The sequence below is a fragment of the Ranitomeya variabilis genome, chromosome 1 (genome assembly GCF_051348905.1).
Source record: "Ranitomeya variabilis isolate aRanVar5 chromosome 1, aRanVar5.hap1, whole genome shotgun sequence".
NCBI lineage: Eukaryota > Metazoa > Chordata > Amphibia > Anura > Dendrobatidae > Ranitomeya > Ranitomeya variabilis.
In genome coordinates this window covers 216,417,835-216,435,506 of record NC_135232.1, presented here as the reverse complement: position 1 = coordinate 216,435,506, position 17,672 = coordinate 216,417,835, and the positions used below count along the sequence as shown (strand labels likewise).

General features: G+C 44.3%; 1 protein-coding gene across 1 annotated transcript in view; it reads left to right on the top strand.

Annotated features, from left to right (window-relative positions):
- Window positions 1-17,672, top strand: part of ERP29 (endoplasmic reticulum protein 29) — a 59,562-nt gene that overhangs the window by 31,675 nt on the left and 10,215 nt on the right. Inside the window, exon 2 of the mRNA XM_077292515.1 lies at window positions 5,469-5,607. Within this exon, the coding sequence (XP_077148630.1) occupies window positions 5,469-5,607 (139 nt within the window). The remainder of the gene's footprint in view (window positions 1-5,468; window positions 5,608-17,672) is intronic.

Sequence of the window (17,672 nt, the reverse complement as noted above, 5' to 3'; positions counted from 1 at the left end):
ATTTTAAACTATTGTCAAAATTGTTCCTCAATCAATTCTTAAAATATGCTTATAAACCCGTGCCGTAGATAACATGATATTATTTCACATACTTTTTGTTTTAATCAATGAAGTACAGTATATCCATATTACAAAATACTGTATTTACCCAAGAGAGTCAGCTTGGAAAAAATATATAAAATAGAGGATAAAAATCCAAACAGGTCGTATGAAGCAAGACCAAATAAGGGTAAGGGAATTAAATACAGCATATGGTGATATAAGATGCCCAACACAGGAAGCTCTTTTCAAGAAGAGCAAATATAGCTGACCTAGTCATTCCTGATGAATGTCCCGTAGTTTGTGGGGCGCGTGCGCATTGAACCAGCGTACTATATGTATGAGGGTGAATTCTCAACAGCAACTTACGTTATATGCGCACATAGTGTGGGAAGTGCATGCGCTAGGGGAAAGCTGAATTGGTGAAGCTTATATGGATAACTGGATGTGATGTCTTGCGCATGCGCCGTGTGCAGGACAGCGATCTTTTGGACGTTTCCTCTCTCCTTGCTGCCGACCACCTGGTATGGATTTAAGTATTATTACAGGTCCTTCTCAAAAAATTAGCATATAGTGTTAAATTTCATTATTTACCATAATGTAATGATTACAATTAAACTTTCATATATTATAGATTCATTATCCACCAACTGAAATTTGTCAGGTCTTTTATTGTTTTAATACTGATGATTTTGGCCTACAACTCCTGATAACCCAAAAAACCTGTCTCAATAAATTAGCATACCAAGAAAAGGTTCTCTAAACGACCTATTACCCTAATCTTCTGAATCAACTAATTAACTCTAAACACATGCAAAAGATACCTGAGGCTTTTAAAAACTCCCTGCCTGGTTCATTACTCAAAACCCCCATCATGGGTAAGACTAGCGACCTGACAGATGTCAAGAAGGCCATCATTGACACCCTCAAGCAAGAGGGTAAGACCCAGAAAGAAATTTCTCAACAAATAGGCTGTTCCCAGAGTGCTGTATCAAGGCACCTCAATGGTAAGTCTGTTGGAAGGAAACAATGTGGCAGAAAACGCTGTACAACGAGAAGAGGTGACCGGACCCTGAGGAAGATTGTGGAGAAGGACCGATTCCAGACCTTGGGGAACCTGAGGAAGCAGTGGACTGAGTCTGGTGTGGAAACATCCAGAGCCACCGTGCACAGGCGTGTGCAGGAAATGGGCTACAGGTGCCGCATTCCCCAGGTAAAGCCACTTTTGAACCATAAACAGCGGCAGAACCGCCTGACCTGGGCTACAGAGAAGCAGCACTGGACTGTTGCTAAGTGGTCCCAAGTACTTTTTTCTGATGAAAGGAAATTTTGCATGTCATTCGGAAATCAAGGTGCCAGAGTCTGGAGGAAGACTGGGGAGAAGGAAATGCCAAAATGCCTGAAGTCCAGTGTCAAGTACCCAGTCAGTGATGGTGTGGGGTGCCATGTCAGCTGCTGGTGTTGGTCCACTGTGTTTCATCAAGGGCAGGGTCAATGCAGCTAGCTATCAGGAGATTTTGGAGCACTTCATGCTTCCTGGCACCTGCTCACAGTGCCAAAACCACTGGTAAATGGTTTACTGACCATGGTATTACTGTGCTCAATTGGCCTGCCAACTCTCCTGACCTGAACCCCATAGAGAATCTGTGGGATATTGTGAAGAGAAAGTTGAGAGACGCAAGACCCAACACTCTGGATGAGCTTAAGGCCGCTATTGAAGCATCCTGGGCCTCCATAACATCTCAGCAGTGTCACAGGCTGATTGCCTCCATGCCACGCCGCATTGAAGCAGTCATTTCTGCCAAAGGATTCCCGACCAAGTATTGAGTGCATAACTGAACATTATTATTTGATGTTTTTTTTGTTTGTTATTAAAAAACACTTTTATTTGATTGGACGGTTGAAATATGCTAATTTATTGACACAGGTTTTTTGGGTTATCAGGAGTTGTAGGCCAAAATCATCAGTATTAAAACAATAAAAGACCTGACAAATTTCAGTTGGTGGATAATGAATCTATAATATATGAAAGTTTAATTGTAATCATTACATTATGGTAAATAATGAAATTTAACACTATATGCTAATTTTTTGAGAAGGACCTGTATATGGGAATATTTATAGATGAGCTTTTCAATTCAAAGACACACTTACCTTAAGAAAGACATGGTAGTTGATACACGTGGGTCTCCTTTACAGCCGGTGCCATACGAGTTTGAACATTATCATTTAAACTGCTCATTCCCTGAAATTTTTCCCATGATGTGCCTTATTTTGCCCTTTTGTGACCTCCTTTTTTCTTGAAACTGTTTGAGGTCATTTTTATCTCATTGTGCTGACAGCATATATTTTGATCATTTGGCTTTACCTTTTGGTCATGTATATATCTGCCTTCTATGTGATCATGACACAATAGATAATTATCAGCACTATTAAGGCTTTGGAGTTATAGCCATGATTGAGATCATGTATGGTTAATCATATTTATTTATGTATGATTTTTTATTATTGATCTTGTTATTGTTGTTATCAGGCTGTTAGGGACATTTATTATTGAGCATATGTATTTTTTGGATCAATTTGGGAAATCCTTGTTTGGATGCTTTTTAAGTGTTTTTAATTTTTTTGTTAGCGCTCTAATTCAAATTTGTTAATATTTGGTGATCCCTTGGCTGTGTGCATATATTCCTTTTCTTTCTATGTATGTAATTTAATAGATATGCACTTAGGTGATCCCGTTTCAAGTATTGTTTTTTGATGGTGCCCACCTATATTTACTTTTGAGGCTATGTAGGGGCTCATACTGTATATAGAGGTATGTCAGCATACTTAAAACAAACCTCTTAGGAACCTTGAATACTGCAGTAATTCTTTTGTAACCTTGGCCAGATCTGTGCCTTGCCACAATTCCGTCTCTGAGCTCCTTAGCCAGTTCCTTTGACCTCATGATTCTCATTTGGTCTGACGTGCACTGTGAGTGGTGAGGTCTTATATACACTGTGTGCAGAATTGTTAGGAAAGTTGTATTTTGATCACATGATACTTTTTATGCATGTTGTCCTACTCCAAGCTGTTCAGGCTTGAGAGCCAACTGCCAATTAAGTAAATCCGGTGATGTACATCTCTGTAATGAGGAGGGGTGTTGTCTAATGACATCAAAACCCTATATAAGGTGTGCTTAATTATTAGGCAATTTCCTTTCCTTTGGCAAAATGGGTCAGAAGAGAGATTTGACGGGCTCTGAAAAGTCTAAAATTGTGAGATGTCTTGCAGAGGGATGCAGCAGTCTTGAAATTGTTCAGTGATCATCACGCTTCAAAAGTTTGGCAAGCAAGCGTTTCATGGAAAATAGCCAACAGGGTCGCAAGAAGCATGTTGGGCAAAAAAGGAGCAAAATAACTGCCCATGAATTGAGGAAAATCAAGCGTGAAGCTGCCAAGCTGCCATTTGCCACCAGTTTTGCCATATTTCAGAGCTGCAACATTACTGGAGTAATAAAAAGCACAAGGTGTGCGATACTCAGGGACATGGCCAAGGTAAGGAAGGCTGAAAACGACCACCTTTGAACAAGAAACATAAGATGAAACGTCAAGACTGGGCCAAGAAATATCGTAAGACTGACTTTTCAAAGGTTTTATGGACTGATGAAATGAGAGTGACTCTTGATGGGCCAGATGGATGGGCCAGAGGCTGGATCAGTAAAGGGCAGAGAGCTCCACTCCGACTCAGAAGCCAGCAAGGTGGAGGTGGGGTACTGGTATGGGCTGGTATCATCAAAGATGAACTTGTGGGACCTTTCCTGGTTGAGGATGGAGTGAAGCTCAACTCCCAGACCTACTGCCAGTTTCTGGAAGACAACTTCTTCAAGCAGTGGTACAGGAAGAAGTCGGTATCGTTCAAGAAAAAGGTCTCAAAGAAGAAAAAATAATGACATGGCCCCCTTGTTCACGTCATCTGAACCCCATAGAGAACCTGTGGTCCCTCATAAAATGTGAGATCTACAGGGAGAGAAAACAGTACACCTCTGGGAACAGTGTCTGGGAGGCTGTGGTGGCTGCTGCACGCAATGTTGATCGTAAACAAAACAAGCAACTGACAGAATCTATGGATGGAAGGCTGTTGAGTGTCATCATAAAGAAAGGTGGCTACATTGGTCACTAATTTTGGGGGGTTATGTTTTTGCATGTCAGAAATGTTTATTTCTAAATTTTGTGCAGTTATATTGGTTTACCTGGTGAAAATAAACAAGTGAGATGGGAATATATTTGGTTTTTATTAAGTTGCCTAATAATTCTGCACAGTAATAGTTACCTGCACAAACAGATATCCTCCTAAGATAGCCAAATCTAAAAAAAAAAAACGAAAAAAAAAAAACACTCCAACTTCCAAAAATATTAAGCTTTGATATTTATGAGTCTTTTGGGTTGATTGAGTACATGGTTGTTGATGAATAATAAAAATAATCCTCTAAAATACAACTTGCCTAATAATTCTGCACACAGTGTAGACAGGTGTGTGCCTTTCCAAATCAAGTCCTATCAGTTTAATTAAACACAGCTGGACTCCAATGAAGGAATAGAACCATCTCAAGGAGGATCACAAGGAAATGGACAGCATGTGACTTAAATATGAGTACATGGTCTGAATACTTATGACCATATGATATTTCAGTTTTTCTTTTTAATACATTTTCAAAAATTTCTACATTTCTGTTTGATCAGTCAAGATGGGGAGCAGAGTGTACATGAATGAGAAAAAAATGAACTTTTTTGAAGTTACCAAATGGCTGCAATGAAACAGAGTGAAAAATTTAAAGGGGTCTGAATACTTTCCATACCCACTGTATAGTGCTGTACATAAGGGAAAAATTCTCTGTCATTCTCCCATTCTCCATCTACAGATGAGCACCAGAGCACCTGTGTGTTACTCACATCATCTATCAAAGGGTGCCATGTCACGTGATACATAGGGTACCTTGGGTGGAGGGGGGGGCACGCCTTCAAACTGCCTGGGGCCCTGGCTACTCTTATCCACCCTGGTGATGTCATGCAGAAGAGAAGCAGGATGAAGCCGTATACCGGAGAAGGCGGTGGTAGGTTGGTATATTAACACTGACAATACACTACATTCACATATACACAGCTTTAATTGGAGGGCTTCATTAAGAATACATAAGAAGTGTAGAAAGAAAACAAAGGCTAATTACAAATTTATTTTTAGTTGCTTTGGAGATATAGTTGCTTGTATAGTTGGGAATAATCTTTAATACTTGATGACTTGTTTTAAGAAGAAAATTCTGATTTTAACGTATGTATAAAAGTTCAATTTAAAAATGTAATTATATATTTTTCCAAGTAAAGCAAGCAAGTATTGACGTATTGACACAATAAGTATTTCCATAAAGTATGCCATTTTATCTTCCACTACAGGTCATTCCAAAGATGAAGTTTGTGTTGGTAAAGTTTGATACTCAGTATCCATATGGAGAAAAGCAGGACGAGTTCAAACAATTGGCAGAAAGTTCATCTTCTAGTAAAGAGCTTCTGGTGGCTGACGTTGGGATCTCAGGTAGCTCGAGCATTGCTGATGGTTCTAATTTTTGTTCTGTAGTTTAAAATTACATTCAAAAATTGAAAGGAACGGATGGCACGTGTGACCAGTAGAAGCGCCACTGCAGCGCGAAACGGCTGTCGTCCATTCCACTCCTGCTCCCATCCTTCCGACGCCGATGTTTTAAAGTGTTGGAATAAAGAAGTTTTTTAACCGGTGAGTGCCATCCGTTCCTTTCAATTTTTGTATCCATTGTGGCTATTTTCTTTGATGTGGCACCCCGGCTCACAGAGCACTTACTGCTGTATACATGCTTGCAGCATCAGTTCATGCAGTTAGGGTACCGTCACACATTGAAATTTCCATCGCTACGACGTTACGATTCGTGACGTTCTAGCGATATCGTTACGATATCGCTGTGTCTGACACGCTACTGCGATCAGACACCCTGCTGAGAATCGTACGTCGTAGCAGATCGTTTGGAACTTTCTTTCGTCGCTTGATCACCCGCTGACATCGCTGGATCGTTGTGTGTGACAGCGATCCAGCGATGTCTTCGCTTGTAACCAGGGTAAACATCGGGTAACTAAGCGCAGGGCCGCGCTTAGTAACCCGATGTTTACCCTGGTTACAAGCGTAAACGTAAAAAAACAAACCGTACATACTCACCCGTCGGTGTCCTTCAGGTCCCTTGCCGTCTGCTTCCTGCTCTGAGTGCAGCCGTACAGTGAGAGCAGAGCGCAGCACCGGTTACTAAGCGCTTAGTTACCCGATGTTTACCCTGGTTACCCGGGGACTGCGGCATCGCTCCAGCGCCGTGATTGCAACGTGTGACCGCAGTCTACGACGCTGGAGCGATGATTATACGACGCTGCGACGTCACGAATCGTGCCGTCGCAGCGATGAAAATTTCAATGTGTGACGGTACCCTTACCTGTGCACTGAGTGGGCTTCCCCGCTGTGCGGATTAACACTTTGTTGGAGTTAAAATTACATTCACTTGATATCTGGTTTCAGTTATGTATGCATTTATGTTGCAGTAAAGAAAATACATCTACTACTGAAGCAGCCAGCATAGTAAATGATCTCACAGAATTGCTGACCAGTGTTCAGCATCTTTGAAAGAAAAATTAATACAGAAAGCATCTAGTACAGAATTTTGAGCCTCCAGTATCTTTTCTTACAACTCCACATGGTGTGTCTCCTCTGTTAATCCTCACAGAAATGTATGAATACATTGAGATCTGATTTTTTTATTTCCTTGGTCAAGAGTCTTTGCCACAATATTGCAGTTATTGTCTGCACTCATATCTTATCCTCTTGTTTAACGTGTAACTGTGTTTTTAAGTAACTTTTCTACGTAAGGTGTGCCGAAGAATAAACATTTCTCGCCATTATGTGACCTATATCCTGCATTCTCACCAGTTTTCCCCTATGTATACTCTATCTGTAATTTGCAATCCACTGGTAGCTGAGAGGAGGAGACGTACTGCAGTGATTTCTCCCATACACAACACAGATAGGGATTGCCTGCTCTTCATTCAGTTTGTATCTCACTGGGACAAGCTGCAGCAACATGCAGGACATTTTATAGCAGAGCTGAGCTGTCTTGATCTGAATGAGCTCTTATGTGAGGTAAAAGACTTGTTGCAGAGCTCTGCACAATATTTTTTTATCTGTTCCGTCTCTATAGAGGATAACGGGCTGTGTCACATGACACCTGCAGTCATCTTTTCTGAGCAAAACGGACTTGGAATGCTTTTTCACAGTGGATGACAAGTTCAGGATGCTGGGGTGAGGAAGAAGGGTCTGATAAGTGGGTGAGCAAGTTGATTTCTCTGATAAGTTTCTTATAATCTCCTTTACTATTGATTTATGCAAAATTTCTTGAAATACGCCGGGGGACAGACACCGGAATGTGAGTATGTACTGTTTGTTTTTTTTTACTTTTACGCTGGTAACCACGGTAAACATCGGGTTACTAAGCGCGGCCCTGCGCTTAGTAACCCGATGTTTACCCTGGTTACCCGGGGACTTCGGCATCGTTGGTCGCTGGAGAGCGGTCTGTGTGACAGCTCTCCAGCGACCACACAACGACTTACCAACGATCACGGCCAGGTCGTATCGCTGGTCGTGATCGTTGGTAAATCGTTTAGTGTGACAGTACCCTAAGGAATGAAATCTACGTTCCTTATCATTGGAAGGATTAGAGCAAAACGAAGGTAGGACTACCTCTTGTAATCTATGGAATTTTGAAGCAACTTTTGGAAGATAGAGGGGATCAGGTTTCATGATTACTCTGTCCTCCCTAAACTGCATGTATGGTGGATTAGGGTTGAGCGACTTTCATTTTTTTAAGATCGAGTCTGGTTTTGTGAAACCCGATTTAGTCCAGAGTCGAGTCGAGTGAAGTCGGCCGATTATCGCTAAAAGTCGGGGATCGACCGAAACACGAAACCCAATGCAAGTCAATGGGGAAGCATAGCCGGCAGTGAGTGGAGGCCAGGAAAACACCTACAGTGCACATTTTACTGCCAAAAACATCCATTCTTGTTTTCTGAAGCTTGTCAATCTTAATTAACTTTATAATAATAGTTGGGCACTGGAAATTGGGGGTCATTTGGCAAAAGTTGTGGGGGTAGGGCTGGTTCAAGGTTTTAGTGGGCCCAGGAAACATGGACTACGTCATGGCGGTGGAGCAGGGAGAGGTAAGTATTTCAACGTTGCAAGTGCTGTGATCCTGAGCAAGCAGGGGGGGCCCACTCGTTCGCATTGGCACTGGCACAGGGCCCCTCAAAGTACGGCGGTGTGTTTGCATGGCGGGGGCGCCTCCCACCAGCAGCGACACTTTTGCGTACTCTGAGTGGCCCTGTGCCAGTGACGTCGCCAACGAGTATGCCCCCCCACCTGATGAAGGAACCTGCACTTTCATCTGCACCTTCCTCTTTGTCCCTGTGTAAGGTGGTATAATATGCGGGAAGGGGAACCTTACTTTCAGCAGGGTCAGATTCTGGCTGTGTAGAGTACAAGGGGAATGTAGTGGTCTAGGTCAATGTACCAGCAGACTCATCTAGCAGTGGCTGGGCAATGGGCAGGATGATGAGGAAACAGATATAGGGCCAAAGAATAAAGTAGGCTAAATGCAGATCAAAATTGGTAACAGGACTAAACAGGCGGCATTGCTTTGTTCAGTGGAGTAGCAAACCCAAGAGCAGCAGACACTGTTTCAAGGGCCTAACCACACTAGTAGGCCAAATGCAGTTTAATATCTGATAGTATAGGCCGAAAGCCAGAATGTGGAAGCTCAGCTTTGTTCAGTTGAGGACAACACCAGGGAGGGGCAGACACCGTTAGTAGGCCCTAACCACCATTTTGTTTTTTAAAAAACACTTAATGAGAGCCAGAAGGTTGAAGCTCAGCTTTATTCAGTTGAGGGCAACACCAGGGAGGGGCAGACACCGTTAGTAGGCCCTAAACACCATTTTGTTTTTTAAAAAACACTTAATGAGAGCCAGAAGGTTGAAGCTCAGCTTTATTCAGTTGAGGGCAACACCAGGCAGGGGCAGACACCGTTAGTAGGCCGGAACCACCATTTTGTTTTTTAAAAAACACTTAATGAGAGCCAGAAGGTTGAAGCTCAGCTTTATTCAGTTGAGGGCAACACCAGGCAGGGGCAGACACCGTTAGTAGGCCGGAACCAGCAATGTGTTTAAAAACAGCAGTTAATCAGAGCCGGAAGGTAGAAGCTCAGCTTTATTCAGTTGAGGGCAACACCAGGGAGGGGCAGAAGCCGTTAGTAGGCCCTAACCACCATTTTGTTTTTTAAAAAACACTTAATGAGAGCCAGAAGGTTGAAGCTCAGCTTTATTCAGTTGAGGGCAACACCAGGGAGGGGCAGACACCGTTAGTAGGCCCTAACCACCATTTTGTTTTTTAAAAAACACTTAATGAGAGCCAGAAGGTTGAAGCTCAGCTTTATTCAGTTGAGGGCAACACCAGGGAGGGGCAGACACCGTTAGTAGGCCCTAAACACCATTTTGTTTTTTAAAAAACACTTAATGAGAGCCAGAAGGTTGAAGCTCAGCTTTATTCAGTTGAGGGCAACACCAGGCAGGGGCAGACACCGTTAGTAGGCCGGAACCACCATTTTGTTTTTTAAAAAACACTTAATGAGAGCCAGAAGGTAGAAGCTCAGCTTTATTCAGTTGAGGACAACTTGAATTAGGGACTGCATACAGACTTAGCAGGCTGTCCCCTGTGTGGACCATGCATCCAATACATTAACCCATTGAGCCACAAAGGACACGTAACCTTCCGTGGCCATGCCTACAGGTCCATGTGTCTGTTGTCAGGTGTACCTTTGTCAGTGTAGGCCTATTGGAAGGAGGGACCGCAGACAGGCTTCGAAGGCCTAACACAATAAAATGGGCTGGCTGTAGGCACTTTAAAATTGGTTCCAGGGGTACACGGGCAGCAGTGGTCTGGTCAGTGGAGGCCTAGTGGAAGGAGGGACCGCAGACAGGCTTCGAAGGCCTAACACAATAAAATGGGCTGGCTGTAGGCACTTTAAAGTTGGTTCCAGGGGTACACGGGCAGCAGTGGTCTGGTCAGTGGAGGCCTAGTGGAAGGAGGGACCGCAGACAGGCTTCGAAGGCCTAAAATAACAAACAATAGGCTCATGGCAGTTTTACAGCGGTTACATGGATACACGGGCAGGCAGCTTGGTGGTCAGTGGAGGAGTATTTAAAGTAGGGACCGCAGACAGGCTATCAAAGGCCTAAAATAACAAACAATAGGCTCATGGCAGTTTTACAGCGGTTACATGGATACACAGGCAGCTTGGTGGTGAGTGGAGGAGTATTTAAAGTAGGGACCGCAGACAGGCTATCAAAGGCCTAAAATAACAAACAATAGGCTCATGGCAGTTTTACAGCGGTTACATGGATACACGGGCAGGCAGCTGGTGATGAGTGGAGGAGTATTTAAAGTAGGGACCGCAGACAGGCTATCAAAGGCCTAAAATAACAAACAATAGGCTCATGGCAGTTTTACAGCGGTTACATGGATACACGGGCAGGCAGCTGGTGATGAGTGGAGGAGTATTTAAAGTAGGGACAGCAGACAGGCTATCAAAGGCCTAAAATAACAAACAATAGGCTCATGGCAGTTTTACAGCGGTTACATGGATACACGGGCAGGCAGCTGGTGATGAGTGGAGGAGTATTTAAAGTAGGGACCGCAGACAGGCTATCAAAGGCCTAAAATAACAAACAATAGGCTCATGGCAGTTTTACAGCGGTTACATGGATACACAGGCAGCTTGGTGGTGAGTGGAGGAGTAGTGCAAGGAGTGTCTGTCCCAGTACTCCCAAAATATAAATAGATGTTAATGTCTCGCAAAACAACCAAAACAAAAAAAAAGGTGGCATACTTAGGTACAGGGGTGGGCTCATCTACTGAGTTTCTGACATAGTAATTTGGCAGTAACTATTTAATGGTGCCAATATAGGACACAGACACAGACTACTTTAAGTTGCATCATAGATGTCTACAAATTTGTATTGTCAGTGCCAGACATTGAATGATGTCAGCGAATAGACTAAAGATTGGTGGAGCTGTGCGACATAATTTTGCACGTGGTAGAGCACATTTTGAGCTGGGGTAGGGGGGAACTCTCTTGAGGCCGGCGGGACCGCCCCAGGGCCCCTCATGTTACAACGGTGTGTCTGACGTTGGGTGCGCACCGCCACCGCCAGAGACACTACATTGTACTATGAGGGACCCAGTAGCAATGCCGTCAACCAAAAGTGAGCACACCCACCTCTTCAGACAAACAGCAGTCTCACGGGTGCTTGCGCCAAGTCGCGATACCACGGCCCCGTGTGGGGAGTTTTGCCATTTAGGGAGGTGTAAACATGTCGTATGCTGTACAATCAGCTGCAGCAAATTAGACATTAGAAAAGTAATTCACAGGCAAGAGCTTTTCATAGGAAAGCTAGGTGTCGGCCGGGCAAGGTGGGGCAAAAGATTTCGAAATCCAGTTGTGGTTCATTTTAATGAATGTTAGATCGTCAACATTTTGGGTAGCCAGACGAGTCCTTTTTTCGGTTAATATTGAACCTGCAGCACTGAATACTCTTTCTGATAGGACACTTGCTGCCGGGCAAGCAAGCTCCTGCAATGCATATTCTGCCAATTCTGGCCAGGTGTCTAATTTGGAGGCCCAGTAATCAAATGGGAATGACGGTTGAGGGAGAACATCGATAAGGGATGAAAAATAGTTAGTAACCATACTGGACAAATGTTGTCTCCTGTCACTTTCAATTGATGCAGCAGTACCTGTCCTGTCTGCGGTCATAGCAAAATCACTCCACAACCTGGTCAGAAAACCCCTCTGTCCAACGCCACTTCTGATGTGTGCACCCCTAACACTCCTAGTCTGCTGCCCCCTGGAGCTCGTGTGAGAACGATCACGTGCGCTGTGTGCTGGGAATGCCTGAAGCAAACGGTCAACAAGAGTTGATTGTTTGGTTGCTAATATTAGTTCCAAGTTCTCATGTGGCATAATATTTTGCAATTTGCCTTTATAGCGTGGATCAAGGAGGCAGGCCAACCAGTAATCGTCATCGTTCATCATTTTCGTAATGCGTGTGTCGCTTTTTAGGATACGTAAGGCATAATCCGCCATGTGGGCCAAAGTTCCAGTTGTCAAATCTCCGGTTGTGATTGGTTGAGGGGCAGTTGCAGGCAAATCTACGTCACTTGTGTCCCTCAAAAAACCAGAACCCGGCCGTGACACGCAACCAATTTCCTGTGCCCCCGGGAAAGGTTCGGCATTAAAAATATACTCATCCCCATCATCCTCCTCGTCCTCCACCTCCTCTTCGCCCGCTACCTCGTCCTATACACTGCCCTGACCAGACAATGGCTGACTGTCATCAAGGCTTTCCTCTTCCTCTGGTGCAGACGCCTGCTCCTTTATGTGCGTCAAACTTTGCATCAGCAGACGCATTAGGGGGATGCTCATGCTTATTACGGCGTTGTCTGCACTAACCAGCCGTGTGCATTCCTCAAAACACTGAAGGACTTGACACATGTCTTGTATCTTAGACCACTGCACACCTGACAACTCCATGTCTGCCATCCTACTGCCTGCCCGTGTATCCTCCCACAAATAAATAACAGCACGCCTCTGTTCGCACAGTCTCTGAAGCATGTGCAGTGTTGAGTTCCACCTTGTTGCAACGTCTATGATGAGGCGATGCTGGGGAAGGTTCAAAGACCGCTGATAGGTCTGCATACGGCTGGCGTGTACAGGCGAACGTCGGATATGTGAGCAAAGTGCACGCACTTTGAGGAGCAGGTCGGAGAACCCAGGATAAGTTTTCAATAAGCACTGCACCACCAGGTTTAAGGTGTGAGCCAGGCAAGGAATGTGTTTCAGTTGGGAAAGGGAGATGGCAGCCATGAAATTCCTTCCGTTATCACTCACTACCTTGCCTGCCTCAAGATCTACTGTGCCCAGCCACGACTGCGTTTCTTGTTGCAAGAACTCGGACAGAACTTCCGCGGTGTGTCTGTTGTCGCCCAAACACTTCATAGCCAATACAGCCTGCTGACGCTTGGCAGTAGCTGGCCCATAATGGGACAACTGGTGTGCAACAGTGTCATCTGCCGATGGAGTGGTTGGCAGACTGCGTTCTGTGGAAGAGCTGTAGCTTCTGCAGGAGGAGGAGGAGGAGGAGGGGGTGCGAACGCCTACAGCCAACTGTTTCCTAGACCGTGGGCTAGGCACAACTGTCCCTAAATTGATGTCGCCTGTGGACCCTGCATCCACCACATTCACCCAGTGTGCCGTGATGGACACATAACGTCCCTGGCCATGCCTACTGGTCCATGCATCTGTAGTCCGGTGCACCTTTGTACTCACAGATTGCCTGAGTGCATGGACGATGCGCTGTTTAACATGCTGGTGCAGGGCTGGGATGGCTTTTCTGGAAAAAAAGTGTCGACTGGGTAGCTCGTATCGTGGTTCAGCGTACTCCATCAGGGCTTTGAAAGCTTCGCTTTCAACTAACCGGTAGGGCATCATCTCTAACGAGATTAGTCTAGCTATGTGGGCGTTAAAACCCTGTGTACGCGGATGCGAGGATAAGTACTTCCTTTTTCTAACCAGAGTCTCATGTAGGGTGAGCTGGACTGGAGAGCTGGAGATCGTGGAACTTTCGGGTGTGCCGGTGTACATGGCAGACTGAGAGACGGTTGGAGACGGTATTGTTTCCGCCGGTGCCCTAGATGCAATATTTCCTCCTACAAAACTGGTGGTTCCCTGACCCTGACTGCTTTTGGCTGGCAAAGAAACCTGCACAGATACTGCCGGTGGTGCGGAAAATGGTGGCCTTACAGTGACGGAAGGGATGTTGCGTTGCTGACTAGCTTCATTGGCCGAGGGTGCTACAACCTTAAGGGACGTTTGGTAGTTAGTCCAGGCTTGAAAATGCATGGTGGTTAAGTGTCTATGCATGCAACTAGTATTTAGACTTTTCAGATTCTGACCTCTGCTTAAGCTAGTTGAACATTTTTGACAGATGACTTTGCGCTGATCAGTTGGATGTTGTTTAAAAAAATGCCAGACTGCACTCTTCCTAGACTCGGATCCCTTTTCAGGGATTGCAGACTGAGCTTTAACCGGATGGCCACGCTGTCCTCCAACAGGTTTTGGCTTTGACACGCGTTTTGGGCCAGATACGGGCCCGGCAGATGGAACCTGTTGCGATGTTGATGCCTGCTGCGGCCCCTCCTCCACCTCCGCTTCTGAACTACTGCCGCCTGCACCCTGTTCCCCCAATGGCTGCCAATCGGGGTCAATAACTGGGTCATCTATTACCTCCTCTTCGAGCTCGTGTGCAACTTCGTCTGTGTCACTGTGTCGGTCGGTGGTATAGCGTTCGTGGCGGGGCAACATAGTCTCATCAGGGTCTGATTGTGGATCTGTACCCTGAGAGGGCAATGTGGTGGTCTGAGTCAAAGGAGCAGCATAGTACTCTGGCTGTGGCTGTGCATCAGTGCACTCCATGTCAGAATCTACTTGTAATGGGCATGGCCTGTTAAATGTTTCACTTTCTAAGCCAGGGACGGTATGTGTAAAGAGCTCCATGGAGTGACCCGTTGTGTCGCCTGCTGCATCCTTCTCTCTTGTTGTAGTTTTTGCTGAGGAGGACAAGGAAGCGACTTGTCCCTGACCGTGAACATCCACAAGCGACGCGCTGCTTTTACATTTACCAGTTTCGGAAGAGGAGGCAAAAGAGCTAGAGGCTGAGTCTGCAATGTAAGCCAAAACTTGCTGTTGCTGCTCCGCCTTTAAAAGCGGTTTTCCTACTCCCAGAAAAGAGAGCGTTCGAGGCCTTGTGTAGCCTGACGACGAAACTGGCTCCACAGCTCCAGACTTAGGTGGAATATTTTTATCCCCACGACCACCTGATGCTCCACTACCACTACCATCATTACCAGCTGACAATGAACGCCCACGACGACCTCTTGCACCAGACTTCCTCATTGTTTTAAAATCTTAACCAAAGTAACTTTATTTGTTGCTGTCAAACAACTTACACGGTGAGCTATAACTTCAGTATGATTTCAATATCCCTTAACAGGTTGGTGAGACCACAAGGAAAATCAGGCACAATGTTACACACTCTGTTTTCTGTGGCACAAAATCACAGAGATGACACACACGCAGGACTGTCACTCAAGCACTAATGTCAATATTAATCTCCCACCTAATTTATTTATTTTTTTTTCTCAGGGAGACTTTAGAAACCAAATAATATTAAAAAAAACAAAAAAAAATAAATAGCCTTTCTATGGCCCACTGAATGAGAGAGAGAGGTGGCACACCCAGGAGTCAAGACTGGCACACAAGCTGAAAGGGCAATATTACTCTCCCACTGTTTTATGTATTTTTTGTTTTTTAAGGGAGACTTTAGAAACCCAATAATATTTAAAAAAACAAAAAAAAAAGGCTTTCTATGGCCCACAATTAGAGAGAGAGAGGTGGCACACCCAGGAGTCAAGACTGGCGCACAAGCTGAAAGGGCAATATTACTCTCCCACTGTTTTTTTACGTTTTTTTTTTATTTTCAGGGAGACTTTAGAAACCAAATAATATTAAAAAAACCAAAAAAATAAATAGCCTTTCTATGGCCCACTGAATGAGAGAGAGAGAGGTGGCACACCCAGGAGTCAAGACTGGCACACAAGCTGAAAGGGCAATATTACTCTCCCACTGTTTTTTTATGTATTTTTTGTTTTTTAAGGGAGACTTTAGAAACCCAATAATATTTAAAAAAACAAACAAAAAAAGGCTTTCTATGGCCCACAATTAGAGAGAGAGAGGTGGCACACCCAGGAGTCAAGACTGGCGCACAAGCTGAAAGGGCAATATTACTCTCCCACTGTTTTTTTAAGTTTTTTTTTTTTTATTTTCAGGGAGACTTTAGAAACCAAATAATATTAAAAAAACCAAAAAAATAAATAGCCTTTCTATGGCCCACTGAATGAGAGAGAGAGGTGGCACACCCAGGAGTCAAGACTGGCACACAAGCTGAAAGGGCAATATTACTCTCCCACTGTTTTTTTATGTATTTTTTGTTTTTTAAGGGAGACTTTAGAAACCAAATAATATAAAAAAAAAAACAAAAAAAAAAAGGCTTTCTATGGCCCACAATTAGAGAGAGAGAGGTGGCACACCCAGGAGTCAAGACTGGCGCACAAGCTGAAAGGGCAATATTACTCTCCCACTGTTTTTTTAAGTTTTTTTTTTATTTTCAGGGAGACTTTAGAAACCAAATAATATTAAAAAAACCAAAAAAATAAATAGCCTTTCTATGGCCCACTGAATGAGAGAGAGAGGTGGCACACCCAGGAGTCAAGACTGGCACACAAGCTGAAAGGGCAATATTACTCTCCCACTGTTTTTTTATGTATTTTTTTTTTTTAAGGGAGACTTTAGAAACCCAATAATATTTAAAAAAAAAAAAAAAAAGGCTTTCTATGGCCCACTGAATGAGAGAGAGAGGTGGCACACCTAGGAGTCAAGACTGGCACACAAGCTGAAAGGGCAATATTACTCTCCCACTGTTTTTTTATTTATTTTTTTTTTTTTCAGGGAGACTTTAGAAACCAAATAATAAGAAAAAAAATAAATAAATAAATAGGCTTTCTATAGCCCACTGAATAAGAGATAGCACACACAGCAGTGGCACACAAGCCCTGACTGAGGCCAATATTTTTCTACCACTGATTGATGTAGTGTTTTTGTGTTGAGGTAGAATTTAGAACACAAATCACGGAAAAAATAAATAGGCTTTCTATGGCCCACTCAGTGAGAGATGGCACACACAGGGATGGCACTGTAGCAGAAATGCCAATCTTAATCTCCCACAAAAAAAAAACAAAAAAAAAAAAAACAGGGACTGTCCTACAATTACTATCTCCCTGCAGTAATCTAAGCCAGGTATGGCAGGCAGCAATAGGAGTGGACTGATGCACAAATTAAATAAAAAGTGTGGACAAACAAAAAAGATAGCTGTGCAGAAAGGAACAAGAGGATATGTGCTTTGAAAAAAGCAGTTGGTTTCCACAGTGGCGTACACACAGCAATACAGCTATCACGGAGCCTTCTAGGGCAGCCCAATGAGCTACAGCGCTGAGGAAAAAAAAAAAATAGCTTCCACTGTTCCTGCACACCGAAGGTGGTGTTGGACAGTGGAAATCGCTACAGCACAAGCGGTTTGGTGGTTAGTGGACCCTGCCTAACGCTCTCCCTGCTTCTGACGAAGCGGCAGCAACCTCTCCCTAAGCTCAGATCAGCAGCAGTAAGATGGCGGTCGGCGGGAACGCCCCTTTATAGCCCCTGTGACGCCGCAGACAGCAAGCCAATCACTGCAATGCCCTTCTCTAAGATGGTGGGGACCAGGATCTATGTCATCACGCTGCCCACACTCTGCGTTCACCTTCATTGGCTGAGAAATGGCGCTTTTCGCGTCATTGAAACGCGACTTTGGCGCGAAAGTCGCGTACCG